Source organism: Marmota marmota, unplaced genomic scaffold (assembly GCF_001458135.2).
Source record: "Marmota marmota marmota unplaced genomic scaffold, marMar, whole genome shotgun sequence".
Lineage (NCBI taxonomy): Eukaryota > Metazoa > Chordata > Mammalia > Rodentia > Sciuridae > Marmota > Marmota marmota.
In genome coordinates, this window is record NW_026000016.1 from 44294302 (window position 1) to 44316316 (window position 22015).

General features: G+C 42.5%; 1 protein-coding gene and 1 non-coding gene across 2 annotated transcripts; one reads left to right on the top strand and one right to left on the bottom strand.

Moving 5' to 3' along the window:
* Positions 1–978: 978 nt before the first annotated feature.
* Positions 979–12204, bottom strand: LOC107140643. Its single transcript, XM_048809599.1, has 3 exons — positions 12195–12204; positions 8798–8885; positions 979–2881 (listed from the first exon to the last, which is right to left on the bottom strand). Exons 2-3 carry the CDS (start codon positions 8873–8875, stop codon positions 2351–2353), a joined length of 609 nt encoding a protein of 202 aa, XP_048665556.1. The 5' UTR covers positions 8876–8885; positions 12195–12204; the 3' UTR covers positions 979–2350.
* A 5781-nt stretch (positions 12205–17985) lies between these two features.
* Trnaa-ugc lies at positions 17986–18059 on the top strand. The gene has a single exon. It is a non-coding gene; the product is annotated as a tRNA-Ala (tRNA).
* Positions 18060–22015: the final 3956 nt, after the last annotated feature.

Consider the following 22015-nt stretch of genomic DNA (forward strand, 5'->3'; position numbering starts at 1 on the left):
TATGTGATCTATTGGTGATAAAAAGTGCCATTATGTGGTACGTGTCTGTACTGGGCTTCTGGCCAGCCAGTCTTCGAGCTGGACTGGAGCCTTGATATCCTATGGGATCCCAGTAGTCTTTTCCAAGACCACACTCTCCTAAAGCACCTGGAAAGCAGAGGCCACTTCTCACTCAATGTCATGGCCATGACTAGCTCATCCAAACCCCCAGCTTCCAGGAGTCCACTATCCCTTTGTCTTGTTCAATTTGGGTAGATAGGGTGCTAGCTGGTGCAAAGAGACCAAGATAGTCTTGTCATCTCACAGAGAAGACCACTGTGCACTTGAGGGTTCCCAAAACAGATCCAGGAGCCTCGTGAAGCAGCCAAGAGAGCTGCCTGCAACCTGCAGTGTCCCATGCTGTCCCTGCTCTTTTCCCCTTGGCCTTCTGCACTCTGGATGCCTGTGCAAGTGTGTCCACACTCTTTCCTGTCCCCTCTGCTAATACGGACACCCAGCCCCAGCTCCCGGCCTGCACTTCTTCCCACTTCTTGTGGTGGATTCTGATTTGCACCATGGGTCCCCCAGTCCAGAGTTATCCCAGCATTTCTAGAAACAAGTAAATCTAGCCAATGCCACAAGGCTGCAAATGTTGCTCATTTCAGGCTCCAGGGAAGAGGTTTTTGTTTTTTAATATTCTTTAGTTGTCAATGGATTTATATTTCATTTATAGGAGGTGCTGAGTATCGAACCCAGTTCCTCACACATGGTAGGCAAGTGCTCTCCCACTGTACAACCCCAGCCCATCCAGGGAATTTTATTTTTTTATTTTTTTGGTACTGGGGATTGAACTTGGGTACTTGAGCCACATCCCCAGCCCTATTTTGTATTTTATTTAGAGACAGGGTCTTGCTAATTTGCTTAGCACCTCACAGTTGCTGAGGCTGGATCTGAACTCATGATCCTCCTGTCTCAGCCTCTGAGGCCTCTGGGATTACAGGCATGCACTGCACCACCGCACCCAGCCCAGGGAACATGTTTATATTGTTGTTTTTTTTTTAACTTGGGAGTTGTCAAGCAGTAAGCCTGAGGCTTTTGATTTTTATGTGTGTCATAGTGAAACAATGATTATCAAAAAGTCATTCTACATTATGAGCTATTTATCCTTCTGTTTCTTGACACTTTTCTACATTTTCTAAAACTTCTACAATGAAGAGGTATCACCTTTATAATCATGGAAAAAAAAGTGTTAAAGTATTTCCACCTAGAGCAATAGAAATTATCATCACGACTTTTCTCTAGTGGTAGAACCATAGCTAACTATTTCTTCCTTAGTCTATGTTTCCAAATTATCTAGAATGAACATACATTGCTTTTAGAGTTTCCTTATTTTTAAAGGAAAAACACACTGAGGCAATCATCAACAATTACTCCGGTGTTGACAAACACCGAACTCTAAGGTTGTAGGGTGATAGCTTTTCAAAAAATAAAACAAAGACAGAGGAAATAGAGTGAACTGGTGGCTACTCTCCCACTGGTCTCCACTTTCTGTACACCCACACAATCACCTGCACTATTTTACAAATGCAAAGCCTCCTATTATGTAAATGGAGAAGAAATATACAAAACAAAGGCTGCATTATGTCAAAATCTATCTGTCTTTACTCCTGTGGCTTTACTTCATGCCCTGTGGACCTGCCACTAAGCATTTTCCATAGCTGAGGGAGCCAGAGACCAAGAGAGAAAGAAATGATGGCCAAATCATGCCACCATACCACTAATGCACAGGAGATGGGGGCTGCCAGCGTATGATGACTGCTTTTCATATGATTTTCACTTTTCATCTTCTTGTAAAAAATACAGTGAATTTACTGCTGAGCCTGTGTACTGCTCCTCTCCTAAAGAGAAAATTACTTCTTTTAGAGGATCTGCTTGCACAAGCGTAAAATCTTTGCAGCTCTCTGAGCAGCCAGAGAACCACATCAGACTTGATATGCTGATCTGGCTCTTTTGAGTTACCTGTTCCAGGGAACTTTGGGCAGGGATTTTTCCAGCATGTCATGTTCTTTATATTTTTGTCCATTTGAACCATCAAGCATCGCACTGAGTGGCTCCTAAATGCAATTGTCCTTGCTAGTTGTTTCAAGGGACACAGAGATTACTGGTGTGTGGTATCTGCTTTAGAGAAGTTCATAATCTCAAAGGGGATAGGGCAGAGAAAAGCACCACCTGATTATCTAGGGGAAGCAAAAGCATTCTTTGGGGAAGAATCAGTGCAAAGGCCCTGAGGAAGAAATGAGCAAGAAGATGGATAAGGCTGGAAAGAATAGAGTAGTTGAGCAGAGAATGGCCGGGCAGTAGGGACAAGGTCTTACAAGGCTTTAGGATCTCGAATTGTATTCTGAGTCATCTTTGAGCAAAGGAATGGTGGCATTGGGTTTTTTTTTTCTTCTTCTTCTTCATGGTTTTTGTTCTCAGATCTCTCTATCTTTGAGAATAGGCTGAGAACAGAAGCAAGGAGAACAGTTAGGAGGCAGCTGCAGACATCGAGGCTGAAGAAGGTGGTGATTTGGACGGGGCAGAGGCATGAAGAAGACAGAGGTACATGGAGACCGGAAGTCACAAGGCCCAGAGACCTTGTCTCCCAGCCCCACCATAGTCCTCCACCTAGACGGTGCCTGATCAATACATACTGTAAGGTGGATTCAGAGTACTTATCCCTGGGATCACTCCCATGTTGGAGACCAGGAACTTGTCCTAGGCTCAAGGGTCTCTGAGAGGCCATATTTGTTTTAGATTTACCTGGTTTATTCAGCTGCACCAGATATGCTTCTCCTCCATCTAGAGCTTTCCATGGGTCCCAACAGATGACCTCCATGATCCAAGACACAGCGAGCTCTGACTAGGAAGGCACACCAAGGGGCAAAGTAAGACCCCAGTCAATCCCTCATCACTGGCACTCTATAGAAGCAGCCACTATCTTGACTCAAGTGCTTCTGAAAAAATTCTGTGATGTACCCAAAGATCATCACAATAGTTGTCTTTAAGTGCTGGGTGTGGCAGCACATACCTGTAATCCCAGAGGTTTGGGAGGCTGAGGCAGGAGGATCACAAGTCCCACCCAGCCTCAGCAACCTAGTAAGACATTAAGCAACTCAGCAAGACCCTGTATCTAAATAAAATATTAAAAAGGGGCTGGGAATGTACCCCAAAATAAATAAATAAAAAGAATGTTTGTTAGAATATAAAAACCACCTGTCTATATAAGTGGTTTTTAACCCTGGCTATGTAATGAAAGTTTCCCTAAAGACACTTTAAAATTTAGCAGCCCTTATGCCCTACAGCAGAACAATTTGATCAGACTCTCCGGCCAGAAGCCTGACATAGATAGTTTTGAAAAGCTCCCAGGTGGTTAGGGATGTAGCTCAGTGATGGAGGGCTTGCCTGGCATGCAGAAGGCCCTGGGTTCCATCTGCAGAACAACACACACACACACACACACACACACACATACACACACAGTAAAACTCCCAGGTGATGCTCATGTGCATCAGAGTGGAGAAGCTCTGCTGCATGTGTGTGAAATGAGTTGTAAAAACACTCTGCAGGGGTGGGAGGTGGGGAGAAGGCAGGGAGTGAGCAATGATGGTGGAATGTGAGGGACATCATTATCCAAAGTACATGTACGAAGACATGAATTGGTGAATATACTTTATATATAACCAGAGATATGAAAAATGTGTTCTATATGTGTAATAAGAATTGTGATGCATTCCACTGTCATGTATTTAAAAAATAAAAGCAATTAAAAAACAAAACAGACTGCAGATGATGACACATGTTCCACCCTGAATCCCTCTACATGGGGATTAGACATCACACCCCTTGCCTTTTTTTTTTTTTTTTTTTTTTTTGTNTTTTTTTTTTTTTTTTTGGTACCAAAGATTAAACCCAAGGGTGCTTAACCACTGAGCCACATCCTCAGCCCTTTTTATGTTTAATTTTTTAAACTATATTTTATTTATTTATTTCTATGTGGTGCTGAGGATGAACCCAGGGCCTCACACATGCTAGGCAAGTGCTCTGCTACTGAGCCCCAGCCCCAGCCCCTCATGTTTAATTTTGAGACTGGGTCTTGCTAAGTTGCCTAGGGCCTTGCTATGTTGCTAAGACTGGCCTTGAACTTGTGTTCCTCCTGCCTCAGCCTTCTGAGCCACTGATATTACAGGCATGTACCACTGTGCCTGCCCACCCCCTTGCCTTTTAAGCATTTGATAGAAGTACTCAGAAAACTTGTATAACAAACATATTAATAAAAGTTAGGCCTAGACATGCCAAAAGGCAGCTGAGCCCTCTAGTTCCCCCTAGTGTAGTGGTCCATTTCCACTTCCTCTCTCTCTCTCTCTTCTGTTCCTTCTCTTCTCCCTACCCAGGTTGTCCCCTCCACTCCCTTCCCTCAGGCCTTGTGACACCTGCCGTAGGTGCATAGGCAGGCTGTCCACCCTGGAGGCTCTGAGCTGCAGAGATCCTCTCTTGGGAGAAGTCTGGATAAATAGTAGAACTTGTCAAAAGGCTACAGCATTTTTGCTTTTAAATTTCTGTAAAAACCTGTGTTTCATTGCTGTGGTCAACAGAAGGCAGTTCCCAAAAGGTGAAACTCCGGGCTGTCAGTAGCTGCTCGGATACGTTTCACCCAAGAGAAATTACACACACACACACACACACACACACACACATACACATCTGCCACACAAAAGAACACTAAAATGCACAGTAGCATTATTTATAATACCAAAAAAGTAGAAATGATCCAAATGTCCATCAATTGATGAATGGATAAACAAAATGTGGTATATCTATACAATGGAGTATTACTCATCCATGAAAAGAAATGAAGTGCTGCTACATGCTACAACTTGGAGGAATCTTATCAACATAATGCCCCATGAAAGGAGTCAGTCATGAAAGCTGACATATTGTATGATTCCATTTATAAAAAATGTGCAGAATAGGGCTGGGGATATGGCTCAAGCGGTAGCGCGCTCGCCTGGCATGCGTGGGCCCGGGTTCGATCCTCAGCACCACATACAAACAAAAGATGTTGTGTCTGCCGAGAACTAAAAAATAAATATTAAAAATAAATTCTCTCTCTCTCTCTCTCTCTCTCTCTCTCTCTCTCCCCTTAAAAAAAATTTTTTAAAAAAAATGTGCAGAATAGGCAAATCTATAGAAACAGAAATAAAATTTGCCAGGGACTGGGGTGAGGAAGGACAAATGAAGAGTGACTGCAAAGGGGTATAGTTCTTTTGGGGCAATAAAAAAATCTTTTTTAAATTTTGATATTGGGTACACAATTGAAATACATTAGAAACTACTGAATTGCCCTTTGGTGAATTTTATGGTATGTGCACTGCGTCTCAATAAAGCTGTTAAAAATAAAATGTGTATTTCAATAGCAGAAGACTACGGCTGCTGAAATGATGGTATTAAAAAGAGTCATGCAGACCTTAATACCATGTACTGGCTGGAATGTGACAGTGACAGCAGTCAGCAGGTAACACGAACAGCAATGACCTATCATCTCCAAAAGTGTTTTCCTTCATTAGGAAGTGTGCAATGACCCCTGTGTGCACTGTTTGGGAATCTTCTAAATTCTTTACCATCTTTCTCTTTCTCCCATTTAATAATGACTCTTCTCAATAACTCATCGTTGTCCATACTTGTCTCACTAATAGTTACAGCCCACCCTTCCCAGCATCTGTGGAACTTTTAGTCCCTCTTATGGAGATCAGGGTTTTGTATTTTAAAGACCCTGCTCTGAGGTAAAGGTCAATACCAGTCCCAAATGACTTTTTTTTTTTTTTTTTTGGTACCAGGGATTGAACCCAGGGGCACTTGATCACTGAGCCACATCTTCAGTGCTTTTTTGTATTTAGAGACAGGGTTTTGCTGAATTGCTTAGCCTCACTAGGTTGCTGAGGTTGGCCTTGAACTCACGATCCCCCTGCTTCAGCCTCCTGAGCTGCTAGGATTACAGGCATGTGCCACTGTGCCCATCCCTAAATGACATCCTAACTCAAAGATCCAGCCCTATGTACCTGTCCCCACACCAGGGCTGCAGGGGACTCTGTGGAACCTACCCAGAAACCCCCACCCCCACTTCCCTGCTTTCAAATCAATTTCCAAAGCTTTTCAGGATCTCTCCTTCTAAAAACCCCACTGTCGTCCTACCCTCTGGGGACCTCTCTTCCAGGTCAGCTCCCCAGAGTCAAGTTTTCTCAACTGTTCCAGAAGCTCCATGATCAGTTACTGCTCCTAGACTACTCCTGGAACTGAGAGTTTGGGAGGGAAGCCCTCAGTTTCTTCACAAGTTTCTCCTTTGTCAGACTCTCTGCCGGCCTCCCCCAACCCCTCTGAGAGGTTTGGTGGGACCAGCATCTCTTCTAAGTGCCTTATATATGATGACGTCAGAGAAGCTTCACCATAGCCCTTCCAGGCCCCCTGTTACCATGCCTTCACTTTATGGAGTGAGAACACCTGGAGATTAGGTAATTTCCCAAGGTCACTCACCTGGGAAAGACGGAGCAGGGACTCAAGTGGGCTGAGCGGGCACATGCTAACCCGCACCTCCTGCGCGGTCTTGCCAGAGGACCTGGCTCTGGGCACCATTCTTAGTCCTTTGCAGGTATTTACTCACAATGCTCACTCAGATGTTTCCAGCAGAGATAGCAAGCTTCAAATGATGGACTTTTTCATACCAAAAAACCCCAACCTTATTGTACTTGGTCACAGAGACTCACAAGTCTTTTGAAGAAATACTCATATATTCAAAATATATGTCATATAGGAACTGGGGTTACATCAGTCAATAAAACAAATAAAAACCCTTGACCTCATCGAACTTACCTCCTTGTGAGGGGAGAAAGACAGTAAATAAGCTGAAGGGAACGCTAGAAAGTCCAAAGCACTGTTTAAAAACTGGGGAGGTGGCTGAGGCCAGGGCTTGCAGGGGGTGGGATCTCTTAGAGCAGGTGACATTTGACAAAGACTCAAAGGAGGAGACCTGGGAGGCTCCAGATACAAGGAATGGCCACTGTAAAGGTTGGGGGGCCTGAGAGATGGGCTGAGGGGCAGGAACTAAGGAAGCAAGAGGGCAAATCAGGCAACTGGGTCTCCTCTTGCACTTTGGGTGCCAGGAAACTGCCGGAAGGTTTTGGGGTGGCGGAATGATAGTCCACAAAGATCCTTCTGGCTCCTGTGCCGAGGGTAAGCTGCAAAACTGAAGCCAACAGATAGCATCGGAGAACCTTGTTTTCACCAGCCGTCCCAGCCCAGGGAGGGAGGCAGTTGCTGAGGAAGGAGTCGCCTTCATCTTTTCTTTCTATCCCCTAACACCCCCTGGTGGAGGTACGGGACCTCAAGCAGGAAGCAGGAAAGGGATTTGCATAATGCCCAGCCTGGAAAGGCCAGGCCAGGACACTGCAATGTGGCGAATTCTGCAGCTTTTCTCCTCTGTCCTTTCCTAGATCCTCTTTGACCATTGTATAGGTTTCTTCAAATTCCCCCGCAGAGCTGGGCACACTGCAGTTTCTCCATAAATGTCTGTTGGATGAATGAATGAATGAATGAAAAACGTAGGGTGGCATCCGAGACACCAGGGGAGAGAAGGGTACTGTCTGTGATGGTCACCCAAGGGCACCATGCTTCTTAAGGCTGTTTTATAGTTCAGGACACTTTTGTGGAGTGATTTTTATTTTGGCTGCAGTTTCCTGATCCAGGTGAGTCTGGTGCAATCTAGAAAGTTCTGATACCACAGTGAGTGTACAATATGTGTAGAGCAACACAGCAAATGTGGTCTCAAATTTATATCTCTAATAAGCAGTGGCAGTTAAAATTCATGTGAATAGATACTTGGCAGAAATTCAGGGAAGAGTGTTCTTTATTTTAAAAATAGATATTCACACTGGTGCATAAATATGCTATTTATTAAACTTACTCTGTCAATACCATTCTCTGGAATTGTATACTTTATTTATATTGAATGGTATCAAATGCAGGCTAGGGATGTAGCTCAGTGAATGAGCACTTGCCTAGCATGTGAGAGGTCTTGGGTTCCATCCCCAGCACTGTTTTTTGTTTTTTTATTTATTTGGTACCAGGGATTGAACCCAGGGGTGTTTAACCACTGAGCTAAATCCCCAGCCCTTTTTGTTTTTTTATTTTGAGACAGGGTCTCACGAGTTGCTTAGGGCCTTGCTCATTCACTGAGGCTAGTTGTGAATTTTCAATTCTCCTGCCTCAGCCTCCCGAGTTGCTGGGATTACAGGAGCATGTAATGTCTGGCTCCCAGCACTGCTTTTTTTAAAAAAAGATCAAATGCAGCCAGGTTCAGAGGCACGCACCTGTAATTCCAGCAACTTGGGAGGATGAGGCAGGATTTGAGGCCAGCCTCAGCAACTTAGCCAGGCCCTCAGAAACTCATGAGAACCTGTCTCAAAGTAAAATACAAAAAGAACTAGAAATATAGCTCAGGGTAAAATGTCCTGGTGTTCAATCCCCAACCCCTGCACCCCCCCCCCAAAAAAAGAAAGATCAAATGCAAACCAGGGGGAAATTACATATTCAGAAAATTACAGAAACACCTTTCAAATACAGTGTGTATACCTACATATACACCCATCTTCAAGCACACATGTGCCTGTAGGAAATAGAAGTGCATTTTTCTCACAAATTACTGGTACATTTAAAGTTCAGAGCTGATTGACACATGCTTTCACTTAATGAAGGTAATTACAAAGAATAACAACTCCAAACAGACCTGTTCAGTGTAACAATCTCGTCCTGCCACGTAGATTACATCGAGAGCTGTCAGATCCACAGTTTTGCCACCAATCATGTGTAAGCACCTTTTGTAAGACAAGAAACAGATTAATAAGCATCAACACTTTCCTCCCCACACTTGTTGAAAAGAATAAAATCTACTGGCACTGAAGGAAATGAAGCTTTCCCTATCTAGACTCCAAAAAAAATAACCCTGCAAGACTCTCAGAAAGGACAAAAGTGCATATCAGAGCTCTTAGGATGGCCACCCTCTGCCAAGAAGACAAAGTTAGGTGGGTCTCTTCTAGTGCTACTTTGCCTGATATATTAGGCATGTGTCACTTCTCTGACTAAAAACCGTTAAGAACCCTTTAGATAACAAACCAAAGAGAAGGTTGGTTTCTCCTCCAGGGAGTTAGTGCTTGTCGATAACCTGTATCTGATAAAGACTAGTCCAGCTCAAAAAAATCATGTGGTATTGGGGTGACTAACCATGTGTTTAGATTTAGGTTGTTTCCCGGACCACATTTGGGAAACATGAATACATATGGAAAAGATCTGTGATTACAATTACATTGCAGGTGGGTTTAGTCCTAACTTCAAACACCAGGATTATAAGGGAGGTTTCCTCCATATTGAGTTTTATCCTGCTGAACATGTTGGGTAAATGGAGATTATGACTCAAGTACCCAGGAGTGGATTTTCCGTTTGGCTTTTTACTATCACGTATAAACAGCAGGTAAGATGGAAATGGATGGGCAAAGAGCATTGAAACAATCAAATTGTATATAACATGAACTTTGTTACCATATCATAATTGTGGGGCCTTTTATTCCAAAGCTGGTTAGGATTTAGGGTCATGTTTTTTATAGCAAGGGGGCATTGAATTATAGCCAGTCAGATATATGATCTCAGCTCAGTCATTAATGTAACATGACTGTGTTTGCTTTTGTGTGACACAAGGCATTACGAGACACTGCTGACATGTCAGATAATGGCAAAATAAATAAATAGTAGGGGTTTAAGACAAAAGCTCTTCTGTCACGTGGCTTTCGGTGCTAGGCAGTTTATGTTTTAAAAAATGAAGAAAAAAATTTATGGCTTGTTCAGAAGTAGGGAAAAAATGTTAATTTAAAAATTAACGTTCTCCCACGGAACATACTCTTCTGTAATCTTGTTTTCGTGAAGGAGTTGGTTTATGGGTCCCCCAGTGTCACTCAGAAAAATTACCTGTTGGTTTCCTATGGAGGAGCCTCAGGAGTGAGAGGAAGCTTGTCCCATTTACTAACATGCAACTGAACTTAACAAGAGTTTCTTTTAAAATGTTCGGATTTTAAACTTTGTTCATCTCTCTGAAACTATTATAGTCTCTCTGAAACATACTTTAAAGTTACTCAAATGTCTTTTGCATTATTCCCATTACTAACTTGGGTAATACTTATTAAGACCTATTTAGATGTAGTAAAAATAATGCTGACTAGTCAGATGTGGTAGTGCTCACCTGTAATCCCAGCCACCTGGGAGACCACAGCAAAAAGATCACAAGTTTCAGGCCAGCTTCGGCAATCTAGAGATACCCTGTTTCAAAGTAAAATAAAAAGGACTGAGGACACAAATAATCCAATCAATAAATGGGCTAAGGAACTGAACAGGCACTTCACAGAAGAAAAATACAGTCAATCAACAAATTTATGACAAAATGTTCAACATCTCTAGCAATTAGAAAAGCAAATCAAAACTACACTAAGATTTCATCTCACTCCAGTCAAAATGGCAATTGTCAAGAACACAAGCAACGATAAATGTTGGCGAGGCTGTGGGTGAAAGACACACTTACACATTGCTGGTAGTGCAACGACTATGGAAAGCAGTATAGAGATTCCCCAGAAAACTTGGACTGGAACCACCATTTGACCCAGCTACCCACTCCTTGGTTTATACCCAAAGGACTTAAAATCAGCTTACTACAGTACTGCAGCCACATCCATGTTTATAGCAGCTCAATTCACAATAGCTATACTATGAAAACAACCTAGGTGCCCTTCAACAGATGAATGAATAAAGAATACGTGATGAGATATATATATATATATATATACACACACACACACACACACACACACACACACACACATACACAAATGGAATATTACTCAGCCATAAAGAAGAATGAAATTATGGCATTTGCAGGTAAATGGATAGAACTGGAGAATATCATGCTAAGCAAAATAAGCCAATCCCAAAGAACAAAGGCCAGATGTTTTCTCTGATATGTGGATGCTAATCACAATAAGATGGGGGCAAATTGGGTAGAGGTACTTTGGGATTAGACAGAGAGGAATGAAAGAAAGGGAGGGGGTAGTAGGGAAGGAAGGATAGTAGAATGAATGAGACTGTATTACCCTATATGTATATGTGATTACATGACTGGTGTGATTCTACATCATGTACAAGCAGAAGAATGAAAAATTATACTCCATTTATGTCTGATATGTCAAAATGCATTCTACTGTCATGTATAACTAATTTGAACAAAAAATAAATAAAAGAACTAGGGATGTAGCTCAGTGGTAGAGCATCCCTGGGATCAATCCCCAGTACCAAAGTAACAAACAACAACAATGATAATAAATCCCATTCTGCTTCTGACTTCAAACGTATGACTCACTTCTCAGAATAAAACTTTTCAGGATACAGCCTTTGAAATTATGCTAACTGAAATGTCAGCGGATCTGAAAGGCCAATGTTTATATTTCAGGATTATAGATTCACAGAGCACAAGAGCTAGAGGAGACCTTACAGGTTATGAGCTGTCCCCTGTCCCCTCCAAAAAAAAAAAAAAAAGAACAGTGTGTTGATCTGATGCCAGAGGAAGATCTCAGCATGAGGACTCAAAAGGGTTGGGCCCAAGTTTTGTTTCTTGCTTGTCATTTATCAACGTCTGTGAGCGTCAGTTTGCTCACATAGAAAATGGTAACAGCCCTATTTGCTCAGGCAACATGATAAACATACCAGGAATTGCTGGTGTCTTTAGTGACATTGAAACCCCACCCTCTCCTCCGGGACTTGCCTCAGACGTCTCCCTCTGTCAGCCAAAGTCATCATTCACAAGGGAATGGAAGATCCTTCTGAAACTATTGGAAAAGGTCATGTGCCACTGAAGGCCTGTGCTTGCCTGTGCTGAAGGTGATCTGGGTGCATACTGCGGTGTAATAGGACACCTTGTTTCGTGTGGCAATGATGCAACATTGCTGCAATGGATGAGTCAATTCAAAGTCACACTTGTTCCCACGCTCTACGTGGGAGCCTCCAAAATGCAAGTATGGCTCATCTGTCAATCGCCTTATAAAGCATTTTATAAAAAGAAACAAGGAGCCGGGCAGTGTGGCACACACCTGTAATCCCAGCATCTCAGGAGGCTGAAGCAGGAGGATCACAAGTTCAAAGCCAGCCTCAGCAACTTAGTGAGGCCCTAAGCAACTTAGGGAGATCCTGTCTCAAAACGTAAAAGGGCTGGGGATGTGGCTCAGTGGTTAACTGCCTTTGGGTTCAATCCCTGGTACCATAAAAAAAAAAAGAGAAAAGAAAGAAATGAAACAAGGAATGAGATTCCCTACTGAGGATGCACTTGGCTTTGCAATGTGGCTAGCTTGCTCACTCTCCATAGTGAGAGCACAAGTGCCCCTCCCTCTTCACTCCCAGCGAAGGCAGGCAGGAGGATTGCTGAAGTAACCCTTAGAACCACAACACATATGTGCATCTGACCGGATTCTCTGAGCCAGTTGCTTCTATGGCATCTCAGCATCTGAGCAAATAATTCATAGAAATTCCACAAGAAAGGAGGTGCTTCAAAGGCTGCCTGGGAGCATGATGGGGCTCCCAGAGTGAAAAGGCACAGCTGTGACAGCTGGGAGCAGGAGCTGCCACTGATCTGCTTCCCTGCTTATCACAACACCATTAATCAGTCCCAATCCCAGAAGGGCCCAACCAACCTCACTCCACTTCTCAGAACCTGCCTGTCAGCCTGGATGCTCCTTAAAACCCCGTCCCAAGAAGGACATCTCCTCGGTGTATTAAAGAATTTGTTTTATTAAAGATATTAAAAAATATTTTATTAATATAAAGATAATAATTACATTTACTATTGATTTGAGGAAAGAAGAATACCAGATGAGCAGACCGTCCCTAAATCTCCTTCACAATAAAATTTGAATGAGGACTTGGCACTTGAAACTTACTGTTACTCAGTGAGACTTACTACTAGTTGCCCCTTATTTTTGGCAAGTTGACCTTGACCACAGTGAGGAAATATGTATATTTTCCAGGTGAAAAAAGTACTCAGCCAGGCACAGCAGTGCATGCCTGGAACTCCAGCAACTCAGGAGGCCGAGGCAGGAGGATTGCAATTTCCAGGCCAGCCTGGGCAACTTAGCAAGACCCCATCTCAAAATAAAATTTAAAAAGGGATGGGAAGGTAGTTCAGTGGTAGAGTGCTTGCCTAGCATGTATGAGGTCCTGGGTTTAATCCCTAGTACTAAAATAATAATAATAATAATAATTATAAAATCTGTAGCTATTGAAGTTCATTGCCTACAACATCACACCACAGTTATGCAGCTGGGGAGGGAAATGTGCTGATAGAAGATCCACTAAGCAATAGCCCATGCAGCATTAGTGATAACAGTTACCATTTATGGAGTGTAAACTGTGTGCCAGACACTAAAATTAAAAAAAAAGAAAGAAAGAAAGAAATCAGCTTATTTGATCCTTGCAATCACCCAAAGAAGTATTATTATTAAGACTATTATTATTTCTATAAATAGATGACATTTTGTAGCATATTCGTTATAAAATGTAAATTCAATTTCCTGAAATTATACTTTTTTGGGGGGGATACCAGGGATTGAACTCAGGGGCACTTGACCACCGAGCCACATCCCCAGCCCTGTTTTGTATTTTATTTAGAGACAGGGTCTCACTGAGTTGCTTAGCACCTCGCTGTTCCTGAGGCTGCCTTTGAATTCACGATCCTCCTGTCTCAGCCTCCTGAGCCACTGGGATTACACGCATGCACCACTGTGCCCATCTTGAAATTATACAATTTGACTCAAGGCTTGAGCTCACAAATGCATAAGTTTCTGAGGGTAGAAACAAAAGTAATTTTATCTGACTTTTATTTATGTGTAAATGAATTAATCCGTCCTTTTTTCCCAGCAGGGAAACAGGAAAGGAAGACAGTGCTGACTAGAAGGAAAGGAAGAAATGTGCTACAAGGGCAGCATTTCATCCCACAGCCCCTAGAGCTCCTATCCACAAGCCTGGGCTGAGGCAAGGTGACAGTGACTCACACATGGATTCATCTCCCAGAGGAAGGACACCTTCCAAAATTTTAGAATGTTGCAAACCATTTAATGTTTTGCTCAGATATCTCCAAAGCTAATGTTAACCATGAAATAATTGCCACAAATAAGTGAGCACATTGTCTAAAGAAAAAAATCAATAGCTATTTTGACAAAATCCACATCTTCTCTAAAGGTCATGGAAGGTGTGACTTGATTTATTTACATTTTGTATGTCAGGGAGCTTCTTCTGGGCCATAGGTTAAAAAACAAGTATTACACAAACTTGCACTATTTTGAGCAGTTACAGAAGGAAAAAGAAATTTCTAGAAAAAAAATCTTTAGTCTATGCTGCCTCTGCTGGGGCTGAGGCTCAGCGATAGAGTGCTTGCCTAGCATGCGTGAGGCACTGGGTTTGATTCTCAGCACCACATTAAAAATAAAAATAATAATAATAATAATAAAAGTTATTGTTTTTAGCTTTGCTGCCTCTATATTTCACAGAGACAATGAGAACTATCTTTTTTTTTTTTAAACACAGGATCAAAAATCACCATAATGAACTAAAAAAGCCCCTAACCTCATCTTGCACCTTGGGGTAGCTTTTAGTGCCTTCCTGATGGTCCTAAAAAGAGAGATCACTAGCTAGTAATTTGTAAGTAAAACCTCACAAAATAACATAATTCAACAAACCTAAAATGCTAGGGTGAGACATCTCATAATTTTGTTTATCACTTAGAGCAAAACCTGACCCTTCCACTGGATTGTAGCCTCATTCAATTGATCCAGTCTGACTCCTAGGTATGTAAAAATGTAAAAACACACACATCTGAGAACCAATAAAATATAGTCTCTGAACTTGTAACTCAAAGAATGATCAGTCTTCTGTCTTAATTTGAAATTTGAAATTTTGAAATGCGCAGCAAGCCTCACTTGCCTGACCATTTTTTATCAGACCCGGCCATCCTTGATTCAGGAATGGGTCTGTCTTCTGCCTTTCTAGTCCTTGGATGACAGACACATGTGACTTCTTACTTGTCAACAGCTTTCTAGTTGTCTCCAAGTCCCCTCTCTACCCACCAACCCCTGGACTCGGGGTTTACTTCCTTTGCATATAACCCAGCCATGGGAGCACAGTATGCTGACCTTTTAAAAGAATCTCTGCTGCAGCCCAGCCTCTCTTTGTCTACAGCTATCCTTCTCCAACCATGGGAAGAGGCCTCCAGGAGTGTGTGGGGAGGTCCGCGAAACCACAGGATGAATACGGCACATTTTCCTGAGGCATTAGTTTTGTGCAACGGTAAGCAATTTGTAACATCTGTTGCTTTTACTAAAACAAACATTACAAAACAGAATGATAAATTGCATAATTTTTATGATAAAACCATTCAAAGAAATAGCATAGTTCTAGTTTTCACTCCATCTCCTATGCAATAGTTCCAGAATGTGCTAGCCTTCAGGATGTTTTACCTAGCTAAAAGGCCCCACAGCGTTTTCAATTTTGCTTCTTTCTCTCTTCCTGAATGCAAATTCTTTTCCTGCTAAGATGTCTTCTCGACATTTTCCCCAACTACCCAGCTTTGCTCTGTTGCTTATGATTCAGGTCATCTGACTTCAACATCTGCTTTTCCTTCTTTCTGCTTTCCAAACCTGATCACACCCTCAAGGCCAGTTCAAGTCCTACCTAAGTGCTCTACCTGACCACAGGAGCCCAGCTTTTTTTGAGTTCTCTGAATGGACTTGGTGAAATGCCACTGGCAGAGAATGGAACAGGATGCTGCCTTCTGCCTGCTGGTGGCTCCCCAGGTGGAATAGCTACCTCCAAGACCAAGTGGCCTGCAAAGCCTAACTTATACTATCTGGCTCTTTACAGAAAAAGCTTGCCAATACCAAGTCTAGCACTAATTTCTAGCACTAAGATTCTGTTATCCTTTTTTATGTTGCCTTGTTAATTATATATATATGTGTGTGTGTGTGTGTTTGTGTATATATATATAATTTCTCAAATGAGAACACAAGCTCTTTTTAGGCAGGGACTGTCCTATTCATTCAGTCTCCTTCAGAACAACTAGGACAATTCTATCCTTGACCATGTGCTCCATGGCTTCATCTGGTACATTACAAAATGACACATCACCCAGGTACAACTTTAATAAAATATTAAATACACTGTTTTCTAATGATGATGTGACTGATTGGCACATGGGTGAATGGGCCAATCCATGTAAGATGCTTAGTTCCTGTCTATACTGCACTGGATCCCAGACAATGAGAGAAAAAGCATGTAAGAGAAAACCTGAGGTCTCTTGCCGCAGTCTGGCTGGGCACAAATAACTGAGCCGCCACAAAGCCTTGTAGATTCAAACAGCAACTCTTTATTCCCCAACTCTCACCGGCACTGCACACACCACACGGGAACACACTCCCTCCACCCGGCTCCGTCCAATCTTCCCGAACCCCCGCGAGAACTCACAGGAACTCCAAAGTAGCGGGCCAGAGGCAGCAAGAGCCGCCCTATTGCCCGACAGTAAAGGTCAAATATACAATACAATCAATCCAGCATCACAGCAATTATATATAGCTTAACTCAAATCATCTCAATGGTTCGCTGGCGTCACCTTACAACCATTACAACCATTACACCTTACAACCATTCCCTCTGGCAAATGCCGGGCATCATTCTGACTGGGCTGTGGCTCTCAACAGTCTCTCTGCTCTCCTGGACTTGGCCATCTCGTTGAGATGAGATCCATACATGTGAAAGAGAAGCCAACAGAAAATATACAGGGGTGAGCCTGTGTTGTGAGGCCTAATGCTCCAGAGAAAGGAGAAGCTGGTGCAGACTAAGGGCTGAGAGGGAGCATTTAGCCCCTGTTCAGTGAGCCTATGCTACAAATTCATTAAAGGAAGACTAAAGCGATACGATCTGATGAGTGGCCTCTAAGAATTCTATGACGCGGTTTCTCCGCTGCCAGAGCCCTGTGATTGCCATGATTGGAGCACTGAGCTAAATTCTTGGGTGTGTGGGCTGGGGTGGTGGCTCAGTGGGAGAGTGCTTGCCTAGTACGTGTGAGGCCCTGGACTCGATTCTCAGTACCACATATAGAATAATTAAAATAAAGGTATTATGTCCAACTACAACTAAAAATAAATAAATAAATATTAAGAAAAAATTCTTGGGTTTGTATTCCACAGGTGAATGGTGGGAAATGCTCCCTAGTTCACAATTACATTTTATATTTATATTAATTCAAATATCTATAACTTATTTCGCTATAGAAGCAGAAAACAATTTGAAGAAGCCTAAAACAAATGTATGCATTAACCATCAAACAAATATTTATGCTGTAGTGAACTTCCAGGTTCATGTGCTAAAAACCTAACTGCCCCCCTCCTCACCACCAGGTGATGGCACCAAGAAGTGGGAACTTCAGGTGGTGAGTAGGTCCTGGGGGTGCAGCTCTCACAAATGGGATTCATACCCTTATGAAAGAGAAGCCGGACAGCTAGCTCACCCCTTCACCACGTAAAAACACATCAGGAGGGTACCATCTTTGAAAGAGGAAACAGATCCTCACCAGACACCAAATCTGCCAGCTCCTTAATCTTGCATTCCCCACACTGTAGAGCTATGAGAAATAGATGCTTGTTGTTCAAGCCACTTAGTCTATGCTATTCTGTTATAACAGCCCGAATAGACTGAGACCTCCTACCTCATGCCTTGTCCAGGCCCCTGGTAACATAACAGGTAGGACTGACCAAGTCCTGGACTCTTGCAATGAGGAGAAACAATCAGGAAGTAAACATGTTCAATACAGGCAGCAAACAAGTGCTCTGAAGGAAGAGTTGGGGATATAGCTCAGTTGGTAGAGTGTTTGCCTTGCATGCACAAGGCCCTGGGTTCAATCCCCAGCACCGCAAAAATTTAAAAAGGAAATAAACCCTGGTGAGGGTAGTGCTGGGTGGGAAGAGGTCAGAGAAAGCTCTCGAATTTCTGCCTAGGCTGAGGGGTGCAGGGAAGCCAAGCAAAACCTGAAAGGAAAGTCCAGGAGCAGGTGTAGCTGCTGCAGAGGCCTGAAGCAGTCCTCGACTGGGGAGGGTTTGTCACTGAATGGAGTGAATAATGAGACATACAGCTAGTGGTCACAGGCCAGACCATGGAAATCCCTGCAGGACATTGTGAGCTTCAACTGTGATTCTATGCACAAAAGACATGGCAGTGAAACTGAAGCAAATTTAGACAATCTGGGGAGAGAATATCCAGAGTTGACAGATCTGCTACCTCTAAGGGCCAACGGATATAATAATCGAGTTTTGGGTTTGCTCTGGGGCTTCCTAACCAACGGAGTCACAAAGGGTTATTTAGGTTATGAGGGTCTGGATATTTGAAAGGACAGTGCAGCAGTTACCTGGGGAAACCAACTTTGTCCTGGTGCTTGATTCCACAAGAAATGTTACCTGTGGGACCTTGAGAAGTATGACGATCCATCTTCTAGAAGGAAGTTTTTCATAAATCAGAATTGATTGTACATGAGAACAAGCACAGGAACGTTTTCCCATTTCAGTGGCTCAGTGGCTGAATGTAACTGGGTAAATGCTGGGCTCTTTTATTAGCGTGTGTACCTGGGCCTCTAGTGTTCAAATATGAGTCAGAGATTTCTACAGCCTTATCTTCATTTTTAATTGCACATAAATTGGTTGTTGGAAAATTGTAAAAAAGATAACATTTTCCCCTATGTCTCTGCCTCCAACAGTGTTCCTGAGTGATTGAGAGTGCCCCAATAGAAATTTCAGGTCCTCATTTCTGCCTGGTGGTCAAAGTGCTAAGGACTTGACCTCCTCTGTGGCCACTGGTCAGCAACCAGAGGGCTCAAATAGTCTTTGAAACCAGACAGGTTTGTGACATGCAGCTGTGTGACTTGTTCTAGAAACTTCCATTTCCCCATCTAGCAAGACATATGTCATGTGCCTGGCACTGCGAAGACACTTTCCCTTTCTTCTAGTTAGGAAGTGACTGCTAAGGTGGAAGGCAGTGCTCCACCCAGTTAAAATGCTGTATTTCAAAAAGGCCTCTTAAGAAATGCAGTCGATCCTTTTAATTTTTAAAACTTTCCTAAGTAGTATGTCACAGTTGAAAACATTTGTATCAGTATTGAAACATGAAATGAAAAGCAAGATGGGTTTGGTGGAGCACCCCTGTAATTCCAACAGCTTGGGAGGCTGAGGCAGGAGGATTGCAAATTCAAAGCCAGCCTCAGCAAAAGTGAGGTGCTAAGCAACTCAGTGAGACCCTGTCTCTAAATAAAATACAAAATAGGGCTGGGAGTGTGGCTCAGTGGTCAAGTATCCCTGACTTCAATCACTGATACCCCCTAAAGCCCCAATAAAATAAAATGAAAAGCAAAACTCTTCCCTCACTTTCTTCTTGGTCTTCCATTCTGCAATGTACAAAAAAAAAAAAAAAACTATAATAAAATCTCTTTGCTGTTAAAACAGTAAGACTCATGTAGGCTGATTAGCAGCTTTCCAAACCTTTCCTAAAATACTTGTGAGTATACTTTATGCTGTCTATATTAATAGTGTTCTCTCATGCTCTTTCTGATTGGCCAGCAGTCATGGTTTCCTCCTTGTGCATATAGACCTACCTCATTTATAATTGCCTGCGTGTATTCATTTACCCATGCATTCTTTTGACAAATGTTTTTCAAGTACGTGTGCACTTGATTCTCTATTCCCCCTTTTAATTATTTTAATAATAAGTAACTAATACATGCATGTTCCTTCATACTTGGGTGTGATTATTCCTAGAGAAGGGATTCCTAAAAATGGAATTTGTGGGTTTAAATTTTCTTGCGGTTTATATTTTGGTGGGTACTGACAAATTGCCCTCCAAAAAGCAGAGATCAGTTCATCCTCAGTACCAGTTCATGACGGTGCCAGGTGCCCAGTCCAGAAGGTAGAAAATGTTATCTATTCTAATTTGTCTTTCTCTGGTCACTAGTAGAGGCGAGCTTTTTCTATATGCTCATTAGCCAATTCTGTGAATTCTTTGGTCCTTGAACTATTCTCTGTACGGGAGTTTTAAGGGGTCCCTAATCAAGTTTATTGCACATTGGTTCAGAGGTATTCAGCATCTCTACAGGACATAGGTAGGAAACTGCCTATGTTTAAGGCACCTGGCCTAAGGTACACCACTGAGTGTCCAAAAAGCAGGGAGTCATTTCTCGTGATTCTCTTGGGTCATGGGTCATCTGAAGATATTTCAAAGTTCCACCCAGTTCAAATTAGTGGCTTTATAATTTTGGAGTGAAAAGAGGGAAACAGATGGATTCAGTCATTGCCTGTTCTAGCATCTTCCTGGGAATCCTATCATGCACCATCTATATTCTAAAGATGACTCCTACTTCTGGGTCTTCTCAGTCTTCTCTGACCACCGTATTTGAAACAATGCCCCCAGCCCCACTCTCCCAGGCACTCTGGATCCTGCACTGCTTTCTTTTTCTTTATGACACTTTCCACCATGAGCAGCCATTCATTTTACTTCTTTCCTTGTTTATTCGTGTCTTCCACTAACCCCAATGAAAATGTGTCATTTCAGAGAATAGAACTCTACAGTCATAAGACAGCGTCAACTCATTCAGTCTTTCCAAAAACCTTGTGATGTCAATATTATTTCTACACAAGTGACAAATGAGTCTAAAATGGTCTTCTCAGGGTAGTTAGCTGTGGAGGGGCTGAGGCTCTATGCTGGGATAGTGATACTTCTGAAGGTAACACCGAAGGCTCCTTCTGACCCAGCTGTACGTTAACAGAAATGTAGCCATTTCCAGAATAGCCATGAGATGGATCTAAAGCTAGTGCTGTGTTTATTAACGTTTTGGGGCTCCACCTACATACCTAATTGTGCACATTTAACTAGTTCCCTGAAATGAGGACTTAGATTCTAGTCTGTACAGGAAAAGTTGGGGACATTCAATCCATTTGTTTTGTTGATCTGCCTTACTAAATTAGAGGCTAGAAAGCTGTTTCTTTTTGAGATTTGGTTTCCACAGCAATTCATATTTTGTAGGCATTCAACAAATGTGTGTACAAATAATTGAATTTCCAGTGGAACGGACAGCTGAAATTAAAATTCTTAATTTCTAAACAGCAGAGGAGCCCCTGCGAAAGCTGAAATTTCACAGCAGTAGTCAACCTTGACCACACACTGGAATCACCTGAGAAACTTGAGAGACTATTGATTCCTAGACCACACCCCCAGAAATTTTGACTTACTGGGTCTGGGGTGAGGCCTGGACTTGGGGAGCTTTAAAATCTCCCCTGGATAAAGTACAACTTGGAGTGAGAAACACTGGCTTAGTTTCCTCAAATGAAGAGTTGAAATAACAGGTACCAAAAAAAGGCTTCCTGAATAGCATCCTTCAAAGGGGCAAGCACCTAGCTGAATAATCCCTTGGAATAAAATGAGATAGGACCTCACCAGAGGGAACCATTAGGAATGGCAGTCCCCAAAAATGAAAGAATTACATATCTGGGGACTTGAATTCCGAGTAGTCATTTCTGAACAAAGAGACACCATTTTGGGTTTTTTGGAATAAGATCTACAAGCTTTCTCCACGAAGCTCCAGGTGGTAAGAATTTCAGGTTGGCAAGCTCTGTGTTCCCCATGGCCACCACTCAGCTCTGCAATTGTGGCATAAAAGCAGTCATAGACACTACGTAAGTGAATAAGGGTAGCTGTGTTCCAATAAAACTTTATTTATGGACATTAACATTTGAATGTCACATCATGACATATTGTTCTGACAATGTTTTTCAGCCATTTAAAAATGTAAAAAAAGGGCTGGGGTTGTGGCTGAGTGGTAGAGTGCTCACCT